Here is a 17,728-nt window from a genome sequence, read left to right on the forward strand (position 1 = left end):
TAGGAAAGAAACCTGCTTGCCGAATAGCTCATAGGCTGGCTGCCAGCATCCCTCAGTGCCCAGCACAATCAGCAGCGCTCAAAAGGAGCAGCTGTTAAAGAAACCAGCTGTCTTGGGGCACAAGTGGGGACTGGCAGGTTTGATGTTCAAGGTGAACAATGCACCAGATGCAATGAGATCCCCCTTCAGAACCCCACAGACTAATCCTGGGGCAGCACCCACAACCCTCTTTCATTATCCACCCACCCCCCCAAAATAAAAAGGTTTTATTAATTTTTAATTGCCTTCAGGAACTATGCAGTGAATATTGGCATATTTCCCCAAATGGCTTTTAAATGAACCTTTGTTATGAAACTCTGTATTATTCCCATGTATTATTTTGACTAGAAGATAGGAACAGTTGGTCTCTGGGCTGACTTTTGTTCTCACTCTTCCACTCCGCAAGAAGGGGAGGGGGAAGGGCAGCTTTCCTAGTTCCCCTTGGCTGGTCTGCCCGAACTCCTGAGTTTCTTGCTGTTCCCTCACTTTGATCTGGTTTCCTAAGGAAAAAAAGGAATATCTGCCTCCTCCAAGCTTTTCAACCAACTGCCCAAATTTTCTAGAAGGACACAGCCCCACTGCAACCTTAGTGCAAAGAGCCTGCTCTGAGCATCCCCTGGGGAAGGGCACTGGGGAAGCACAACCACTCTGGGATACCACTGAAGCTACCTGCAAGTCAGGACAAAGTGGAACAAATCCTTTCAGCAGACCCAAGGGCTCTACAGCCAGCAGGGACAGCCACTGGTCCCACTGCTGAGGCAGGCAGGGGCTGATGATTGAAATTCCATTAATTCCTGCCTGCTTCACAGTGCTGCCGTGGGCCCAGAGTTACAAACCAGCCAGAGAGACTCAAGCAAACACAAGGTTTGGTTCCAGTACAGCTCGAGTAGTTTTCTTTTAATCCCAGAGAAGTGAAATGCAACATTTTTCGAGTTGGTAATAACATCCAGAGACAGAAGTCCAAGCCCCCTACTCAGTAAAGTCATTTGTGTTTAAGGCACTCTGCAAAACCAGCTTTCCTCTCATTCCGATTTTCCCCACACGGCAGCAGAATACCTGGCTTGGTCTTTTCTCCATAGTGACATTCATACGTCCTGGCTCCTCCCACCATCTCCAGGAACTGGAAACAGCAAATCCAGTGGGAGCTAGACAGAGAAGTGCCAGGAGGCCGGGTCAATAAATAGGGATGGGCACAGGAGGGAGCGCGGGGGCTCTGAGCTTCTGCAGGAAGGGGGCAAGCACCGGGTGCCCTCCCTGCAGGCACCGGTGTGACTCCTCTCCCTCACAAAAAGGGGATGGGAGCGTGGGGACCCACAAGCATCCCTCCCCAGAGGTGCTCCCAGCAGCACCCCAAAATGCAGGGGGCTGGGTGGGGGGGGAGACCCAGCTGCCCCTGCTGTGCAGCAGAAATGATTCCCCCCCCGACTTCCAGTTGTCAATAAATACCAATAAATAACTTAAATAAATAAATAAATAAATAAGTGACCGGAGGATGGGAAGAAGGGAAGGGGCACCCCAAGGCTCAGGGCACAGGGAGCGTAAGGGTGGGCATTTCCATGAGCTGCCCCTCCCTGAGATGAGGGGGTACTGGTGGGGAAGTGGAGTGCAGGGCAGGCATCCCCATGGGGTGGTTGAACACCAAGCCCAGGGATCTGAGTGCTCATCCAGCCACGGGGAATGAGCCAAACCCAGACTCATGTGGGAGCTCTTGCCCACCACCTCCCCCTTTTTACTTTGAGCAGCACCAGCCCCACAGCTGGGCTCACCCCACACCTCCACCCAGGTATGAACACACACCTTTTGCCAACATGCAAAATGCCTGCACATTTCTGTAAACACTGTTTGCACGGGTTTCTTTGCAAACAATTCTTGCAAACCATTTTTTTTTCTTCTTTTTTAACGGGGAAATGCCCACAAAGACAACCCACACATCAAACCAAGTTAAGTGCATCAAATCCAGCCATCAGAGGAGCGGGAATGGAAGCCTGCCAGAAGCCTGGAGAGGTGAACTCAGGCATGGCCCCGGGGCTCAGCCACCACCTGCCTGCAGGCTGGGGCAGCCCCGGGGGCTCAGGCACAGGGCTACAGCCAGGCACAGAGCCTGACACTGGCACCAGGATGTTGCAGACATTCACGGACAGAAATCCAGCTACTGCTGTCTCAGTGTCATGGCAAACAATGTGCCAAGGCTCAGACTGGCCAGCAAATGCCAAAAGATGGCAATGAGTTCAGCAGCATCCCCACTCTGGATGCCACGTTGGTGCCACAGCAGCTCCTTGGGCTGACAGCCAGCATGCAGCCCTTTCCCATGGGTTTTGGGGAGCTGGCTCACACAGCCTCTGGACACAGCATCCTCTCCCAACAGGAAGCCCACCTTGGAGCTACCTGTTTATAGTGGAACCCCTTCCTCTGGCATTTTAGCTCTAATGCTGCCAGAGATACGTCTGTCCCGCTGGCTCAAAAGTATACACCTGCTTTACTTCAAACCAAAAGGTACTTACCCCTCCTCCCCCAATCCTTAAGGAAAATTGTGTTTCAAGTTTCTAACCCATCTCCACACACACTTTTTGAGAAACAAAACATCAGTCATTGCAAAAGCTGCCATCAGTCCCACACCAGGACAAAACCAGAGTCTCACAAGAGCAGGACATCTTCCCATGCCAGCAAGCTCCCTGTGGGAGCTCTGCTTCAGAAAACACAGCAAACCAAAGCTCAAAGCCCTCTCTCCCTCCAGACCTGTCCCACAGCAAGGCTGTAGCCCCCTGCAAAACCCTGACATAGGCACCAAAAGCAGCAGGTTCCAGCCCAGTGTGAGGCTGGGCAGGAGGAGCAGGAGTGCCGCCCCCGGCACAGGGAAATGTTGCGTCAAGGCGTCAAAATGCAACACTCCCAGAGGAAAAATAAATAAAGAATTGCATCAGCAGCAAACACTACTGAGGACAATAAATAGCACGGGGATTTTACAGGGATTTTTGGTCTAAGTTGCCTCAGGAGCCCCTGTGCTGGCGGGGCCCGGGGTGCACACCCCGCCCTGGAAAACAGGAGCCGCACTGGAAGCTTTGCGGGAGCGGAGCCGCGGGGATGTGCTGGCACAGGGAGCTGGGCAGCGCCAGGCTGGGCGTCCCAGTGCCAGGCTGAGGGCAGCACTGCCAGCACCTCAGGAAAGGCCTTGCATGGAAGCGTCACCCAGCGATCCTCCCCAGGCTCTCCTGCCAGCAGGACAGCACATAGGACCCTCCCAGCAGGAATGACCTGCATCCCCAGGGCAGCACAAACCCCCGCAGTATGAAGGCAGGGCTGCGAGCTGGAGGAGCTGCAGGGCTCATGCCGGGGAGGACAGAGCAGAGAAAGCAGCAAAAGCTGTAACTACCTGCCCAGGAGTGATGGAGCACCTAGAGCAGCAGCAGCACAGCCATGGTTTATGCCTCTGCTGCAACTCCAGGGTGAGGTCCTGGGAATTGCCAGCTGCATCCCACAGCACCATGCTGCCCCATGGACCAGCCAATGTCAGCCATCCAGGCAGCAAGGGGTGAGGAGAAAGGCAAATAAATCCCCTTGTTACCCCTCCCAAGCACTGCAGCAGCAGGAGGCAGCGCCCAAGCAGCACATTCACCTCCTCCTTCCCAGGCAAACCCAGGCCTGCCCTGAACAGCCACCACTCACATCCCTGCCTTCCACCCACCAGGAGGAGAGCCCATCCCTGCAGAGCCTGGAAAGTTACCACAAGGTGTGCTGTCCCCTCCACTGGTGGCCCAGCCAGTAGCCACCCTGCTGTGGGTGACTGAGGAAGAGGAGGTCTCCATGTGAGCCAGTATTTGCGTGGAAAATGAGCAAGCACCTGACTTCTAGCAAGGGATTGGGGTCTGCAGTGAAGCAAGTGAGTCCAGGGGTACCTCTGAGCCAGTTTGGGTACCCCATACACACAGAGCCAGAGAGCACCTGGGCTGGGAGAAGGGGCACTGCTCCCCATTTCTCACTCGGCTGAGAATCGGTTTTGCTTCCATAAGAGAAAGGTCAGCGGGACTTAGGAAGGGAGGCAGAGGAACTGCAGACTTAGTGCACCTTAAAACAAAAGGACATCTAACCTGCCCTTAGATCTCACTCCAAGACAGAAAAGAGCTATGGCATGTCCTACACTCACAACTACTCCAAACACACCCAGACGCATGCAAAACGTGTCCTGCTCCCCCTGGGCTGCAGAAAACCCTCCTGGCAGTGGCACCAGCCAGCACCAGGCTCTGATCAGCCCCCCAGCTCTGCCCGTTCCCACCCCACTCCCGGCCCTCCCGCCCGATCCCAGCAGGCGGGCGAGGGGTGGATTATCGATCCGAAATGCATAGGTATGGACACGGCAGGGACACAGCATCCCGGCGGGAAGGGTCACCGCAGCGGCCCCCGCTGCCAGCAGGCACAGCCGTGCTCCTCGCTCCATCTGGGTGGAAAGCAGCATTTGCCACGGGCACAGTTCAACCACACTCATGCTCCTTGCACTGCCCTGCAAGGAAAGACGAGTCCTTTAGGTCAGACAGCCTCTGCGCCAGCTGCAAGTACTCGATTCCACTTCCTGGGAAACCCTCCAGCTCAGCAAACCCTCTTCTGCGCCCTTGTGCCAGCCAGGCTCTATTTCTGACAGAGGAGGAGCCACGTTTCCAACCACAACAACAAAGGCAGGAGAACCCAAGAGGTCTGCTTTGGCTCGGAAACCCTGTTCGTCTGCAGCAGGCTGGGGACACCCAAGTCCTCACGTGCATGCCTGGCACTACCCTACTTGGGAGGTATCACGACTATGGGCTGCCCTCGCTTGGGTCTCCACATGAGGACCTGGGCGTCGTTGGCGTTGGGCTTCACTAGTGCGTTTGGTGGGATGGGCTCCATCCTGCTGAGGATCCGCGGCTGCTCCTGCTGAGTCCTTCCCACCAGCCGTGCCCGCTGCCCCAGCAGCTGCATGGGATCGACCTCAATGTCCACTCGCATCCTCCACTTTATAGTCTGCAAGATGATCTTCTCCTTGGTGGTTGTGTTCATGGCCACGAGCCACGTGGTAAAGCTCTGGTCCCTTTTAATCCTGGTCAGCAATGGCACGTTACTGTTGCTCACAGGGACAGCCCACGTCACACTAGGGTAGAAATTGTCATTCATGCTCACCGAGAACCTGGAGATCTTGTTAGTGGGCCCGACCAGGGTCACGGTTTCTGTGGTGTTTCCATACCAGGGGTAGCTCACACCATCCGAGTCACTGATGGCTTTTACTCTTCCTTCTCGCAGGTCGGGCAGCTCCCAGCTTGACCTAGTGAATGGGAAGAGAAAGGTGAGCAGGGAAATGTCAGAAACAGTGCCCAGTGAGGGATGGGGAAGCCAGCAACACAGGGACCCTCTCCCTGCCAGCAGCAAACTCTCAGAGACAACCTGAAGAACAAATTCAGCTTCTGTTCCTTTACTGAGACCCACATGTCCAGCTCAAGCCTTTGCTCTGCCAACACAATACCATTTTAATTAACCTGCAATTAAACTGACTGGGCCAAAACCCACTGCTGAGGCTCCTTGGGGTCACTCTCTCTTTAATCGGCTCCTGCACTGGAGCACAGCCTTCCCAATCCACCAGCTGCAGCACCCTGACCAGGGCAATGGCCCAGCCTGTCTGCAACCCCAACCAAGAGGTCTGCAATTTTTATACCTTAAATACAGAGACATGAACAACAATTAAATCCCACAATTATGCCTTGCCACTGGCACAACAAAATCCCTGCAATATGGCTGGGGGGTGGAATTCAGCCCAAATCTTTGCTGCTGACCATGTTACCAACACTGTGTGGCTATGGCAAGGCCTGCATGGCAATTACAAGGGAGTAGTGTTGGAGCAGAGGGGCTGGCGCCACACTTCTGCCTCCCCCCCAAATGATGACCTCCACTCACTCCAATGTCCCCAAGTGCTCCAGTGCCCCACACACACCAATCTGACATGATACAAGGATGCAAGCAGGCAGCATAAGGGCCTGCTGCTCCCCCAGCACCCACATCTGTGGCACCAGCAGCAGGAGCCCACCAACGAGCTACAGAACAGACCCCTCTGGACATCTCCCCTCTTGCACCACCTCTTTCAAAAGGCATGAGACACGGACACAGAGCCTCCCAGCATCCCCACAAGTCACCCGTACACTCAGCCTTGGGAAAGGCTGTTTTCCAGCCACCACTTCTGCCAAGCACCGCAACCTTTCCTTCTTCTAACACAAGCCAAGGGGGCAACTCCCCCAGCACTGCCCGCGCTCACGTCCAAGTCCCAAAGAAAAAACGATGCTTGGTGGGAGACAGCGGCCGCAAAGCCCTCGGAAGGGCGATCTCCAGGCCACCAGCATGGTGCAGGAGCCGCTGTGGGGCGCGAGGAGCAGGAATTGTGGCGGCGGGGAGAGGGTGCTGGGGTGAAGGTGTTGCCCGTGCGTGGCTGCGGCAGCGGAGGTGGGGTAGAGGGGCAGCACGTGGCGCCGGGGGTGCAGCACGGGGCGCCGGGGGTGCAGCACAAGGGTGCCTGCGGGCGAAGCAGGGCAGGTGCCCGCACCGGGGAGCCAACGCCGTACGCAGCCCGGAGCCCGCCCAGGCCCCCGTGCCCCCATCCCCGGTGCCGTGCCCGGCCCCGTGCCCGCCCGCGGTGCTTACACGCCGAGGTCGCTGTAGGTGTTGTAGAACTCCATGTGGTTGCAGGCCTGGATCCAGCCCACCACCCAGGTGTGCCGCCGGGCGATGGGCGGCATGAGGACACGGGCGGAGGCGCGGAAGTAGGGCGTGCGGTACCGCAGCACCACCGGCGAGCTCTCCTCGATGGCCGTGGCCGCCGGCTCGATGGTGGCCGACACGTCCGACACCACGATCTGCTCCCGGCGCACCCGCGCCTTGCAGGCCACGCTCTGCAGGCACCCCATGGCCGCGGCCGAGCCGCCGTCACCGCGGGCCCGGGGGGGCGGCCGGTCCCGCCGCCGCCCGCCCGCCGCGCATCGCCGCCCGCTGCACGGCGCCCGCACCGGCGCCGGCAGGGCGAAGGCGCCGCTGCCGCCGCGCCTCTTGCGGCCCTCGCCGGCCGCCGTATGCCGGCCGAGGCGGGCACGTGCACGCCGGTGGGCGGGGCGCGCCGGGGGCTCCGCGGCGACCACGTGCGTCACGGGCGGAAGCGGAACAGGAAGCGGAAGCGGCGCCGGGGCCACCCGGTAGCGGGGGAAGCGCGGGCGCACCGCACCCGCCGCGTCCTTGGGGACACGCCGGGGACGCACCGAGAGGGGGGGAACCGCGCCCCGGCGGTGCGGTAGCGCGGGGCGGGGGGTACCGGCCAGGGCGCGGGGAGGGGGAGAGGGAGGCGGCCCCGGGCAGGGTGACATGCTGGGTCCCGAGCGGGCCCGGCAGCGGGTGACCGGCGCCGGCCTCCCGCAGGCCGCCTCCCGTCGCCATGCCGAGCCCCCGGAGCAGCCGCGAGCGACGCGCCGGCGGCAGCGGCGGCCGCCTGGAGTTCCTGTCCCTGAGCCAGCGCGGGTCCGCCGCCCCCGACAGCCCCTCCCGCCGCAAGGAGTCCAGCGGCGCCGCGGCCGCCCCGCTGCCCGAGGAGGACTGCATGAAGCTGAACCCGTCCTTCGTGGGCATCGCCCTCAGCTCCCTGCTCGCCATCGACCTCTGGGCCTCCAAGCGCCTGGGCGTGTGCGCTGGAGAGGGCTCGGCCTGGGGCAGCGCCCGCCCCCTCATGAAGGTCGTGGAGGTGTCGGGGCATGGCATCCCCTGGCTGCTCGGCACCTTCTACGGGCTCTGCCAGAGTGACAGCTCGGCAGCCAGGGAGGTGCTGCTCAACCTGCTCTTTGGTGAGGCGGGGGGCTCGCCCCGGGGTTCTGCAGGCAGGGGCTGGGGAGGGGGGCCCGAGGGGTGGGGCAGAGCTGGGTAAACCTAAGCCCCGAGGACAGCAGCTGATTTTGAGCAACCTGTGCAGGCTCATCTGGGATGCCTGGTAGCAAAGGGAGCGACCCTACATCTTAAGGGCGTGGTGGCACCGGTACAACTCATCTGTCACCACTGCAACCATGCACTGCAAAACTCTCGACAGCTTAACTGCTCCTGCAGTTATAAAAAACTCTCAGGGATGAAGCCTCGTTTAGCTCTTCAAGCTTGTCAGAACAGCACATTCTTGGTGCAGCTTCCTAGTGTTGAGACACCAGCCCTTTCCCTGGAAAGCTGCTCTGGCACACAGACGTTCACCCTTGGATCCCTGCAGGCAGGGCCTTGGTGGATTGTTCTGTACCAGCCAGTGAGAAAACTTGATTTAAAGCATGAATGTTAATCTGGCGTGGTGTAGTATTAGACACACACACACAGAGTAGCCTAGGCATGTTTAAGAGTACTCCTTTTTGCTTATTTAGAAACTGTAGTACCTCCAGAGCACCAGACTTTCTCAGATTCCTTGTTGTTACTCTTGTATTAAGTTGCAAATAATTAGGATCTCACACTTAGAATTTGAATTGAAATTTGCTTGGTGGGAAACGTAGGTTTGTGCATCTTTCTCATCTAGCAGCACATGGTTAAATTACAGCCCCACAGCAGAGCTGTGGGAAGGGCTGTGGGGGCCTCCAGCCTAACTTCTGCTCCATGGAGATCTGTCCCAGCACCAGGGCCTTGTCCAGACCTCAGTGCTCTGGGCCAGAGCCACCCACCTCTTTGGGAAACTGTCCCAGGGCTGCAGCACCCATGTGGGGAAGGAGGATTCCCTCATGTCCAACTTGAATCTCCCAAATCCTGTGTAGAAAGAGAAGAAGCAATCGATCTAGACTTACATGTGAAAAAAAAAGGAAATTTGTTCTTAAATGATTAACCAAAGGAAATGAACTGAAGTGACCAAAAGATTTAGTGTCCAGAAACAAGTCTTAGAACAAACAGAAGTTGGTCTCTTACACAACTTCCCTGGAAGAAGTAGCCTTGGCTGTGAGTGCTGTGCTAAGATGAGCTAACAGGGATGGAGAAAGCACCCTCTGCCCTACATGAGAAGCTGCTCTTGCCAAGTACTGGCTGAACACTTACCACAGGTACTTTGCCTTTTCTATTACAACAGCCTTTGGCTCTCAGGAGGCAAGCCACCATAAATTGTCCTTTAATCATCTCTTGGAAACCAAAGCATGGTTAACTTTTTCCCCAGCAGCAGGGAGAAGCCACATCCCAGGAACCCTGGCACCACACCAACTCTGAGCCTTTCCCACTGACCTGTGCCTTAGTAGAGAGGGTTGATCATTCACCCAGCTGTTTTGACCCCAGTCACCAGGGTAGACAGAGCAATGCAGAGTCAGCACTACCAGGAAGGGAGCTGTGGGGACTTAATGCCTGTGCCGCCTTCAGATTAAGGAGCAGATTGAGCCCCAAGTCATGGCAAGATCAGATTTTGCGCAGAGAGAAAAGCCCTGGGGTGCAGGCTGGGCAGAGCCCTGTTGGCTGTGGCAGGCCAAGGGTCTGGCGGGGCAGGAGGGATGTGTGCAGAGGAGTAGAGGTGGAGGATGTGCTCATGCTGCTGCAGAAGACCGGGAGCAGCTGGGTGCTGTGCTCTGCGTTCCTGGGTATTGCAGCTGTGGGGAATAACGCTGCCCTCTGGCAGCTTTGAGCAGCCAAGTGCTCCCTTAACCCATCGCTCTGCTTTAAGTAACCCCCTGTTCCTGTCTCTCCCAGCGTTGCTGCTGGACCTGGTGATGGTGGCAGTGGTGAAGGGGCTCGTCAAGCGGCCGCGGCCCACCCACAACAAGATGGACATGTTCGTCACCATCTCTGTGGACAAGTACTCTTTCCCCTCGGGCCACGCCACCAGGGCCGCTCTCGTCTGCCGCTTCATCCTGCGCCACCTGGTCCTGGCCGTCCCGCTGCGTGTGCTCGTGGTGCTCTGGGCTCTCATCGTCAGCATCTCCCGGGTCATGCTGGGCAGGCACAACATGACAGACGTGCTCTTCGGGCTGCTGCTGGGCTATGCACTGTACGGCGTGGTGGAGCACTGCTGGCTGTCCCCGGCCACCGCGCCCGCCCTCTTCGCGCTCTGGAGCCACTGACCGACCGCTGGCTTCATCACAAAGCAGGGGCCGTGTGCTGGTGTTCTGAGCACGCACAGGAAGGGGATTCTGGGACTTGAACTCGCATCCTAAACCACATCAGTCTGGCCAAGACTTCTACACGAGCGGTGCTGCAGGCTCCAGGGCCTGCACTCAGATGTCTGGTGCTTTCTTGCCCTCCTGGTCAGCTGTCAGGCAGGGTCTGCACTGACTCTTCTCTGGTGACAAAAACCGGTCTCTGCAGAGCCTGGGGAGGGCTCAGCACACTCATCCGGCAGCTCACTGCTAATACTGTGAATCTGCATGCGCTCACTGGGCACCTGCAATAGCCCATGGTGTACATGGTAGCTGTGACTTGCAGAGGTTTCTCTACAATCACCCCTGTATCTGTATCCTATAAATACACTGTTCATGCTGCTGTCATAAGTATACCCTGCACAGCCTGCTCTACAACACCTGCCTGGAGGGGACCCATGGGGGTCTCTCCTCACAGTTAGAAAGAGCTTTGCTTTCCTAAGCAATCTCTTCCATATTGCTCTCAATTTAAGTGCTGCACTAAGGCCAGATATTGAGCACACGGCTCCCAGAGCCGTGGGGAAAGAATAGTGGGACTGAAGGATTGATCATCCGGTGGGTAACAGGGGAAGCAGCTCCCAGCAGCAGCCTGCTCGTGCAGCTTTTGTCCAGAGCTTCCCAGTTCCTTTTTCCCTCCACAGGACTTTCAGTCTCTCAGGGGGTACAATGCATTCACAGCAATTCCTGATCGTTAGCATATTCCAGGTTGCAGAGAGTCCTGCAGAGCCAGCCCAAAAATACACCCAGCCCCAGGTCTGAGCCTTGCTTGCACCTCCTGCAGCAAGAGGCCCTGGCTCTGTCAGCCACTGCCACAGTTCCCTGTGCAGGCAGGCTGGCTCTCCTCCCCTGGCACCACTGGCAGCCTGTTTTTCACAGAGGGCTGCTGGTCCTTGGCAGGAGGGGACCACAAGGAGCCTCTGCAATGAGCTGGAGCCAAGACTGAGTCAGAAAATCATAGAATGCACATTATCAGGGACCACAGCCAGGCAGGGAGTGAGGGCTCTGGACTGAGCTCAAATAATGAGCTTAAACAGTACTCCTGGCATGTGGGTGGAGGGATTTGGCCCAGGTGAGGCTCTCTGTGGTCACTGAGGTCTATTGGTGAACTCAGGCCCTGGAGAGCACCAATTAAGTCGTATTAAGAGCAGGCAGTGTTTAAGTGTGCTGTTCTCCCAGGTGGAGTGTGCAGGAACAGCCTGATGGCTGCTAGTATGAGCACCCTGTCAGTGCCTGTCAGTTGTACAGGGGCTAAAATGAAAGTGCTTGACGTGACGGGGGTCCTGTGGAGCCGAGCCCTGACCCACTGACAAGGTGAGCCAGTGAAGCTGCCAGGTCTGGGTTGGTGCTCCAGTGACCAAAATATAATCCCCTGGGTTGCACTACACGCCTGGCAGCCAGCTGGGCCAGTCCAACATGTGCATGGCAACATCCAGACACCCCGGCCAGCCCTCCTGCCGCAAGGCAGAGACCAGCCCTGTGGTGGCTGAGGGAGCACAGGCAGGTGGCACACTCTGGGGTGGACAGGGCTTGGTGCTGTGCCAAAACATCTTTGTTCTACCTTTTCCAAAACAGAGAGTGTTTTTTGTCTGCACTTACAGTCTGTTCTTAGAGCTGTTGGGGTCTTCCTCTCTACATCATGGAGGGTACGGCAGCAAACCTGTGCATCTGTGGCTCCCACATACATGTGTGTGCCGAAAGTTGCTCTTGACTCACTTGCAGGACCCTCCGTGAGATCCTGGTGGCACCCACCACTGCACAGCCCTGCTGCTGGGTCACAGGCTGCCTGGCCACCCTCTGACTTCTCTGCTTCTCTCCCGCTCCACCAGAGAGACCTTTGGTCTCCTTCTGTGCTTGTCATTTGTCACTGCTCCAGTATGGGTGCCAACTCACTGATAGGACAGGAGCTTTCTGCTCCACTTGTCCCACAGCTTTTCTGCCCACTGTGGAAGCCCAGAGCAGAGACTGTACAGCAGACACTGCTGGCCACACTCTACATCCTGGGTGCTTGCCAGGTATGGGGAGCTGTGACTTTTCCACAGGTATCAACCAGCTGGCCTTGACCAAAATATCCTGGCATGATCTTGGTGGCCGACAGCAGAGTTTGTGTGGGCTATGAGTCCAGATGCAGGGGGGTAAAGTCCAGGGCAATGCAGCCTCCTGTCGGGAGAAGGGCAAATTCAGAGGCAACTGTGCACAAAGGTTTTATAGCCCAGCAGAGCGGTTGAGAGCTCAAAGAGGTCCCCTGTACCTGTCACACTTGAGCAGTTCGTGCAGAGCTTCCAAAAGAGTGAGAAGCCAGCTGACAGCAGAGCAGGAAGAGCAGCACTGCCAGTGGTGCCTCCTCTTCATTCCCGTGCTGACCCCTTGCTTGGTAAGGTGCTTTTGATGCTTTTTGGCGGGCAGGTACAGAGTGTGGGTTGGCAGCTCAGCACCTCTGCCCCAGACAAGAGATCAGCCCTTGCCAACAGTGAGGGACAGAAAGAGCTTTATTAAGCTTACTGCAAATATAATACTATGAGTTTTAGAAGGTTAAAACCATTTCAGCTGCGGAGCTTGGCCCCTATGCCTTGCTCAGCTCTATGGCAAAGTTCCCTGGACAGGAGACAGCAAATTTCCTCTGCAGTCCTCAGGGGCTATCTGGCTGCGAGTGTGCCAGGAGACAGCAGAGAGCTCTGGATCCCCCTGGTCTGTTGCCTCCTGCAACCTTTTCCTTACTGGTCCCACCACCCTCACACCAGTGACACCCCAACAGCGTGGTGCTCCTCGGACCGGGGTTCCACTGGCCCCAAGGACTCTGCTAGCTCAGGAGCGAGCCGTGTGCCGACATGTCCAGCCCAGAGGCAGAGGGGATGTGGGCGATACAGTGCCGGCTGCCACTGGAGCAGCCAGAGCCGTGTGTGACCCCGGGTATCAGCATAACCGGGGTTGGACTGATCCTGATAATCCTGGGGTAGAAGTCCAGGACAGCGTTTGTTTACCAAGCACACAACCACAAGGATAGGCTGCGTGTCCGTGTCCCCGCGCCAGCGCCTGGGATGACTCCTTAGGCCGCCGTCCGAGACTGCGGCGACACCGCTGCCGGAACAGCCAAGCAGGCGGCCGGGAGCCAGCCGAGTTCTGGCTTCCTTTCCCCGGGCTCGTGGGAGGAGTGACGGAGGGGGCGGCCTCGCTCCCGGACGCTGCGCACCGTAAAGCCAGGCCGCGGTCGGGCGGCGCGGGTCGGGGCAGCGCGGCAGAGACCCTCGCACGGCTCCGTGCCTGTCGCCAGCCTTCCGTGGGCTGCGCATCCCGCGGCCGCAGGTCGGTGAAGGGTGTCCCCCGCGCTGCCGGCACGCAGCGGGCATCGGGATAGCACAGCAGGAGCCTCCCGGGGAAGGGAGAGCCCAAAGGGCAGGCTGAGGGGCTGTCACCTGCCTGGGAGGGAGCCGTCGGTCCCCACAGTAGGGCACAGCACTCCAGGGCACCTCCATCGCCGGGACTTGGCATGGGCAGGGAGATTTTGAGTCTCCCTGACACTCGGTAGGATTTCCTCCCGGGGCATCCAGAGACAACACCACAACAGTGCAAAACCCAGCACTGGCCAGATCCACGCCTGGTGGGGGACAACAGTTGCTTTATAACCCCAGACAAACTTTGAGGGGCTACCTCTCTTGGGACCTCTTTGGTGCCCCAAGGTCGAAGTTCTGCACAGTTGCATCCCTGGTCACTCAGCCCCGCTGTCCGACGCTGTCCCCAGGCAGAGAGCCGGTGGTGAAGCGCAGCATGGCAAAGAAGGTGGCCATCATCGGCGGGGGCAGCAGCGGGCTGTGCGCCATCAAAGCCTGCCTGCAGGAGGGGCTGGAGCCCGTCTGCTTCGAGAGGACTGGCGACATCGGAGGCCTCTGGAGGTTTGAGGTAAAGCCTGCTGGCCACGTGTCCTGCTTGGGGTCAGCACGGTGACCCTCAGGGGTCGGTGGTGGCTGGTGGGGTGGCAACCGGCCACAGTGGGATCCTCTGGGTGAGACTGAGGGCAGGGGCTCCATGAAAAGGAGCACCTCATCAGCCCCAGCCATCCTTCCCTGTCAGTCCCCTGGCCACCACTGAACCATTACCCCACTCCCACAGGAGCGCCCCGAGGACGGCCGTGCCAGCATCTACCGCTCCGTCATCATCAACACCTCCAAGGAGATGATGTGCTTCAGTGACTTCCCCATCCCTGAGGACTTCCCCAACTACATGCACAACTCCAAGATCATGGAGTACTTCCGCATGTACGCCCAGCACTTCGACCTGCTCCGCCACATCCGCTTCAGGGTGAGAGCTGGGGGGCCGAGGGGGAGGTGGCAGCGGGAACAGGGGGCACAGGGTGCCTGACACCGCTCCCCCTGTGCCCAGACCAGCGTGTGCCGCGTGTCCAAGCGCCCCGACTTCGCCAGCAGCGGGCAGTGGGAGGTGGTGACAGAGAGCGAGGGGAAGCAGGAGGCAGCTGTCTTCGACGCCGTGCTGGTGTGCAGTGGGCACCACACCGACGCACACCTCCCGCTCAGCTCCTTCCCAGGTACTGCCCTGCATACTGGCATGAGGAGATGCTCTTAAAAGCTCGTCCATGCCAGTCCCTATTCTCCCTGCTGCTTTCCCTCCTGGCCCCAGCATTTCCCCGCCTTGCTTTGACTCTAGGAGCGCTCCTATGCTCCCCAGGAATGGTTTGGTGGGGCAAGGGAGCATCTCCAGTCTTTAGGGGGGTGATCCTCCAACCTGGCACCAGGAAGCCAAGCATCCCTCCTTCCTGCTCACAGGAATTGAGAAATTCAAGGGCCAGTATCTCCACAGCCGAGACTACAAGGATGCTCAGGCTTTCACAAACAAAAAGGTTGTTGTCATCGGAATCGGGAATTCGGGGTCAGACCTGGCTGTGGAGATCAGCCAAACAGCCCAACAGGTGAGCAGCAGGAGTGAGGTCCTGGCAGGCAGGCCAGCCCCTGTGGGACACTGCCAGCTCCACAAGGACACCAGCACCAAGGCACTTGTACAGCTGCTGCTCCATGCCAGCACTCACTGTGTTTGGCCATGCTGGCACCTGCCAATCCTAGCTGCCAGGCAATTGAGACTTGGTCCCACTCCCCTGCAAGATGCCAATCACCAGCTCCCTCTGCCCTCCGGGTCTTTACCCAGTGCTTGGGCAGCAAAAAGCAGAGAGATCCCAGGGCAAGGGCTTGTCCCCCACAGGGCAGCCCTCCCAGCACCATCACTGCCTTCAGGAAGTGATCCTTATTCCTTGTCTAGGTCTTCCTTAGCACCCGCCGGGGTGCGTGGATCCTCAACCGCGTTGGAGATCGGGGCTACCCCATCGACACCATCTTAACCACCCGCGTGAAGACATTCCTGCAGGAGCTGGTCAGCTCATCCATGGCATGTGACTACATGGAGAAGAAGCTGAATGCCAGGTTTGACCACTCACGCTACGGCCTGAAGCCAAAGCACAGGTATCAGCAAACACTCCCCCTGCCCAGAAGGGACCGTCTGCCTCCCTCTGTGTCCTGCCCAGTTTGGCCATTCCATGCTCCCTGTGCTTGGGCTGGGTTAATAGTTTTGTTGTGCCCAGGCAGTGTGTGAGGGAGCCACCACTGCCCGTTCCAAGGACTCTTGGAGACACCACCGCAGGGGCAGCTGTCAAGCATCCCTGGGGATGAGCATTCCCAGAGCAGGGAGCAGCAACTGGAGCGGGATACTGAACAGAAACGCTCCCTTCTCAGTGCCCTGATGGCTCCTTGCACCTTCCAGGGTCCTTCACCAGCACCCGACTGTCAATGATGACCTGCCCAACCGCATCATTTCAGGAAGAGTGCAGGTGAAGCCAAACATCCGAGAGTTCACGGAGACATCTGCCATCTTTGAGGACGGCACCAGAGAGGATATTGATGCCGTAGTTTTTGCCACAGGATACAGCTTCTCCTTCCCATTCCTCGAGGGCTGCGTGAAGGTGGTGGAGAACCAGATTTCCCTCTACAAATACATGTTCCCCCCTGACCTGGAGAAGCCGACGCTGGCTTTCATCGGCCTCATCCAGCCCCTGGGTGCCATCATGCCCATCTCTGAGCTCCAGTGTCGCTGGGCCACCCGTGTCTTCAAGGGTAAGTCAGGCAAACCTGCCCTGTGGATGCAGCCCTGGAGTGAGGGCAGATGGTGCCCAGCCATGTCAAGGAGACAGCAGCTGATTGTGCCATCCTGGCTATGGTGATGGCATGGCTGCCTTGCAGCTGTCACAGTGAGACGGCCTCTTGTCTGAGAGGGACAGGGACAATCCATACCCTCAGCTCCACAGACTGCTCCTCCCCATCCCAAGGCACTTGGACATGCCTCAGGTGCCAGACCACACACCACAGTGGTGCTGGCAGAGGCACAGCACCCAGGCAAGGGCAGCACCACAGTGGCCGCTGTGTCTTACTCTCCCCAGGGCTGAATGAGCTGCCCCCACGGCACGACATGGAGGCTGACATCGAGCAGAAGAAAGAAGTGATGGCAAAGCGGTAAGATCCCTGTGGGAGCACCAAGGGGCTGCCTTTGGCACAGCTGCTTACGGGCATCCATCCTGTCCCATGGATGCATCCTGGTACATTTGTGTGTGAGCCAACAGAGGGCAGGGATGTGGTTGGCCACACTGCCCGCAGTCCAGTCTGTCCAACACCGCCTTCCTGGTATGCAGGGCATCTGCCAGCTCTGCTTCCAGCACCTACCTGCCTGTCCTCCCTCCCTGCCCACAGGTACGTGAAGAGCCAGCGGCACACCATCCAGGTGGATTACATCCCGTACATGGACGAGCTCGCCTGCCAGCTGGGGGTCAAGCCCAACGTGCTCACCCTGTTCCTCACGGACCCCAAGCTGGCGCTGGAGGTGGTCTTTGGGCCCTGCACGCCGTACCAGTACCGGCTGCGGGGCCCGGGCGCGTGGGCGGGCGCCAGGGAGGCCATCCTGACCCAGCAGCAGCGCATCCTCAAGCCCCTGCAGACACGGCACGTGGAAGAGAGCACCTCAGCCCCTGCCATGCCCCTCATCTTCAAGCTAGTCGGGGCCATGGCCATCCTGGCAGCTGTTTTTGCTTACTTGTAGGTGCTCTGCAAGCATGGGAAGGGAGGCTGTGCAATGTGCTGGGGGTTGGCTGGCCACACCTGCCCCTTGGCAGCCTGTGCACCCCAGTGGTGGCAGAACCTTTCCTCCTGCCAGGAGGCTGTGACCACACCATGAGCTCGGGATGCACAGAGCCTCCCCAGCTGCCAAAATAATGCTTGGGCTCCTGCTCTGCACCTGCCCCGGGGGAGTGCCGTCAGGGACAGAGGAGGAAACCTGCTCACTGCAGGCTAAATTCCAGTCCCTCTCAGCCAGCACTCCGGGCCTTTCTGTAACCCAGCCATGCCAATATTGCCACGCTTGCACCAGAGCTAAGCAGCAAAGGCACAGCACACTTTCTAACTAGATAAATGCATTAAACAGCCAAGTGTCCATCCTGTTACTGACACCATCACAACCCTCCATGTGCTGTGAGAATGCTCACAGGTTTGAGATCGGCCTTGAGTCGCTGGCCCACAATA

General features: G+C 58.3%; 3 protein-coding genes across 7 annotated transcripts; 2 read left to right on the top strand and 1 right to left on the bottom strand.

The window, feature by feature from the left end:
* Positions 1-904: 904 nt before the first annotated feature.
* Positions 905-7,001, bottom strand: FAM78B (family with sequence similarity 78 member B). The gene is made up of 2 exons (XM_032118562.1): positions 6,691-7,001; positions 905-5,326 (listed from the first exon to the last, which is right to left on the bottom strand). The coding sequence occupies exons 1-2, from the start codon at positions 6,951-6,953 to the stop codon at positions 4,804-4,806; spliced, it is 786 nt and encodes a 261-aa protein (XP_031974453.1). The 5' UTR covers positions 6,954-7,001; the 3' UTR covers positions 905-4,803.
* A 372-nt stretch (positions 7,002-7,373) lies between these two features.
* PLPP6 (phospholipid phosphatase 6) lies at positions 7,374-10,519 on the top strand. The gene is made up of 2 exons (XM_032118563.1): positions 7,374-7,874; positions 9,718-10,519. Exons 1-2 carry the CDS (start codon positions 7,472-7,474, stop codon positions 10,086-10,088), a joined length of 774 nt encoding a protein of 257 aa, XP_031974454.1. The 5' UTR covers positions 7,374-7,471; the 3' UTR covers positions 10,089-10,519.
* Positions 10,520-12,204: 1,685 nt separating this feature from the next.
* Positions 12,205-17,634, top strand: LOC116448307 (dimethylaniline monooxygenase [N-oxide-forming] 5-like). 5 transcript variants are annotated; one of them, XM_032118556.1, is made up of 9 exons: positions 12,249-12,534; positions 13,904-14,057; positions 14,268-14,456; positions 14,538-14,700; positions 14,939-15,081; positions 15,426-15,625; positions 15,924-16,273; positions 16,597-16,669; positions 16,904-17,634. In XM_032118556.1, the coding sequence occupies exons 2-9, from the start codon at positions 13,926-13,928 to the stop codon at positions 17,247-17,249; spliced, it is 1,596 nt and encodes a 531-aa protein (XP_031974447.1). In that variant the 5' UTR covers positions 12,249-12,534; positions 13,904-13,925; the 3' UTR covers positions 17,250-17,634. The 5 variants fall into 5 exon arrangements, with proteins under 5 accessions (XP_031974451.1, XP_031974447.1, XP_031974446.1 ...); XM_032118555.1 differs by having other exon boundaries at positions 12,254-12,534; positions 13,900-14,057; XM_032118557.1 differs by lacking the exon at positions 12,249-12,534 and adding an exon at positions 13,196-13,463.
* Positions 17,635-17,728: the final 94 nt, after the last annotated feature.

Source organism: Corvus moneduloides, chromosome 9 (genome assembly GCF_009650955.1).
Source record: "Corvus moneduloides isolate bCorMon1 chromosome 9, bCorMon1.pri, whole genome shotgun sequence".
NCBI classification, from domain to species: domain Eukaryota; kingdom Metazoa; phylum Chordata; class Aves; order Passeriformes; family Corvidae; genus Corvus; species Corvus moneduloides.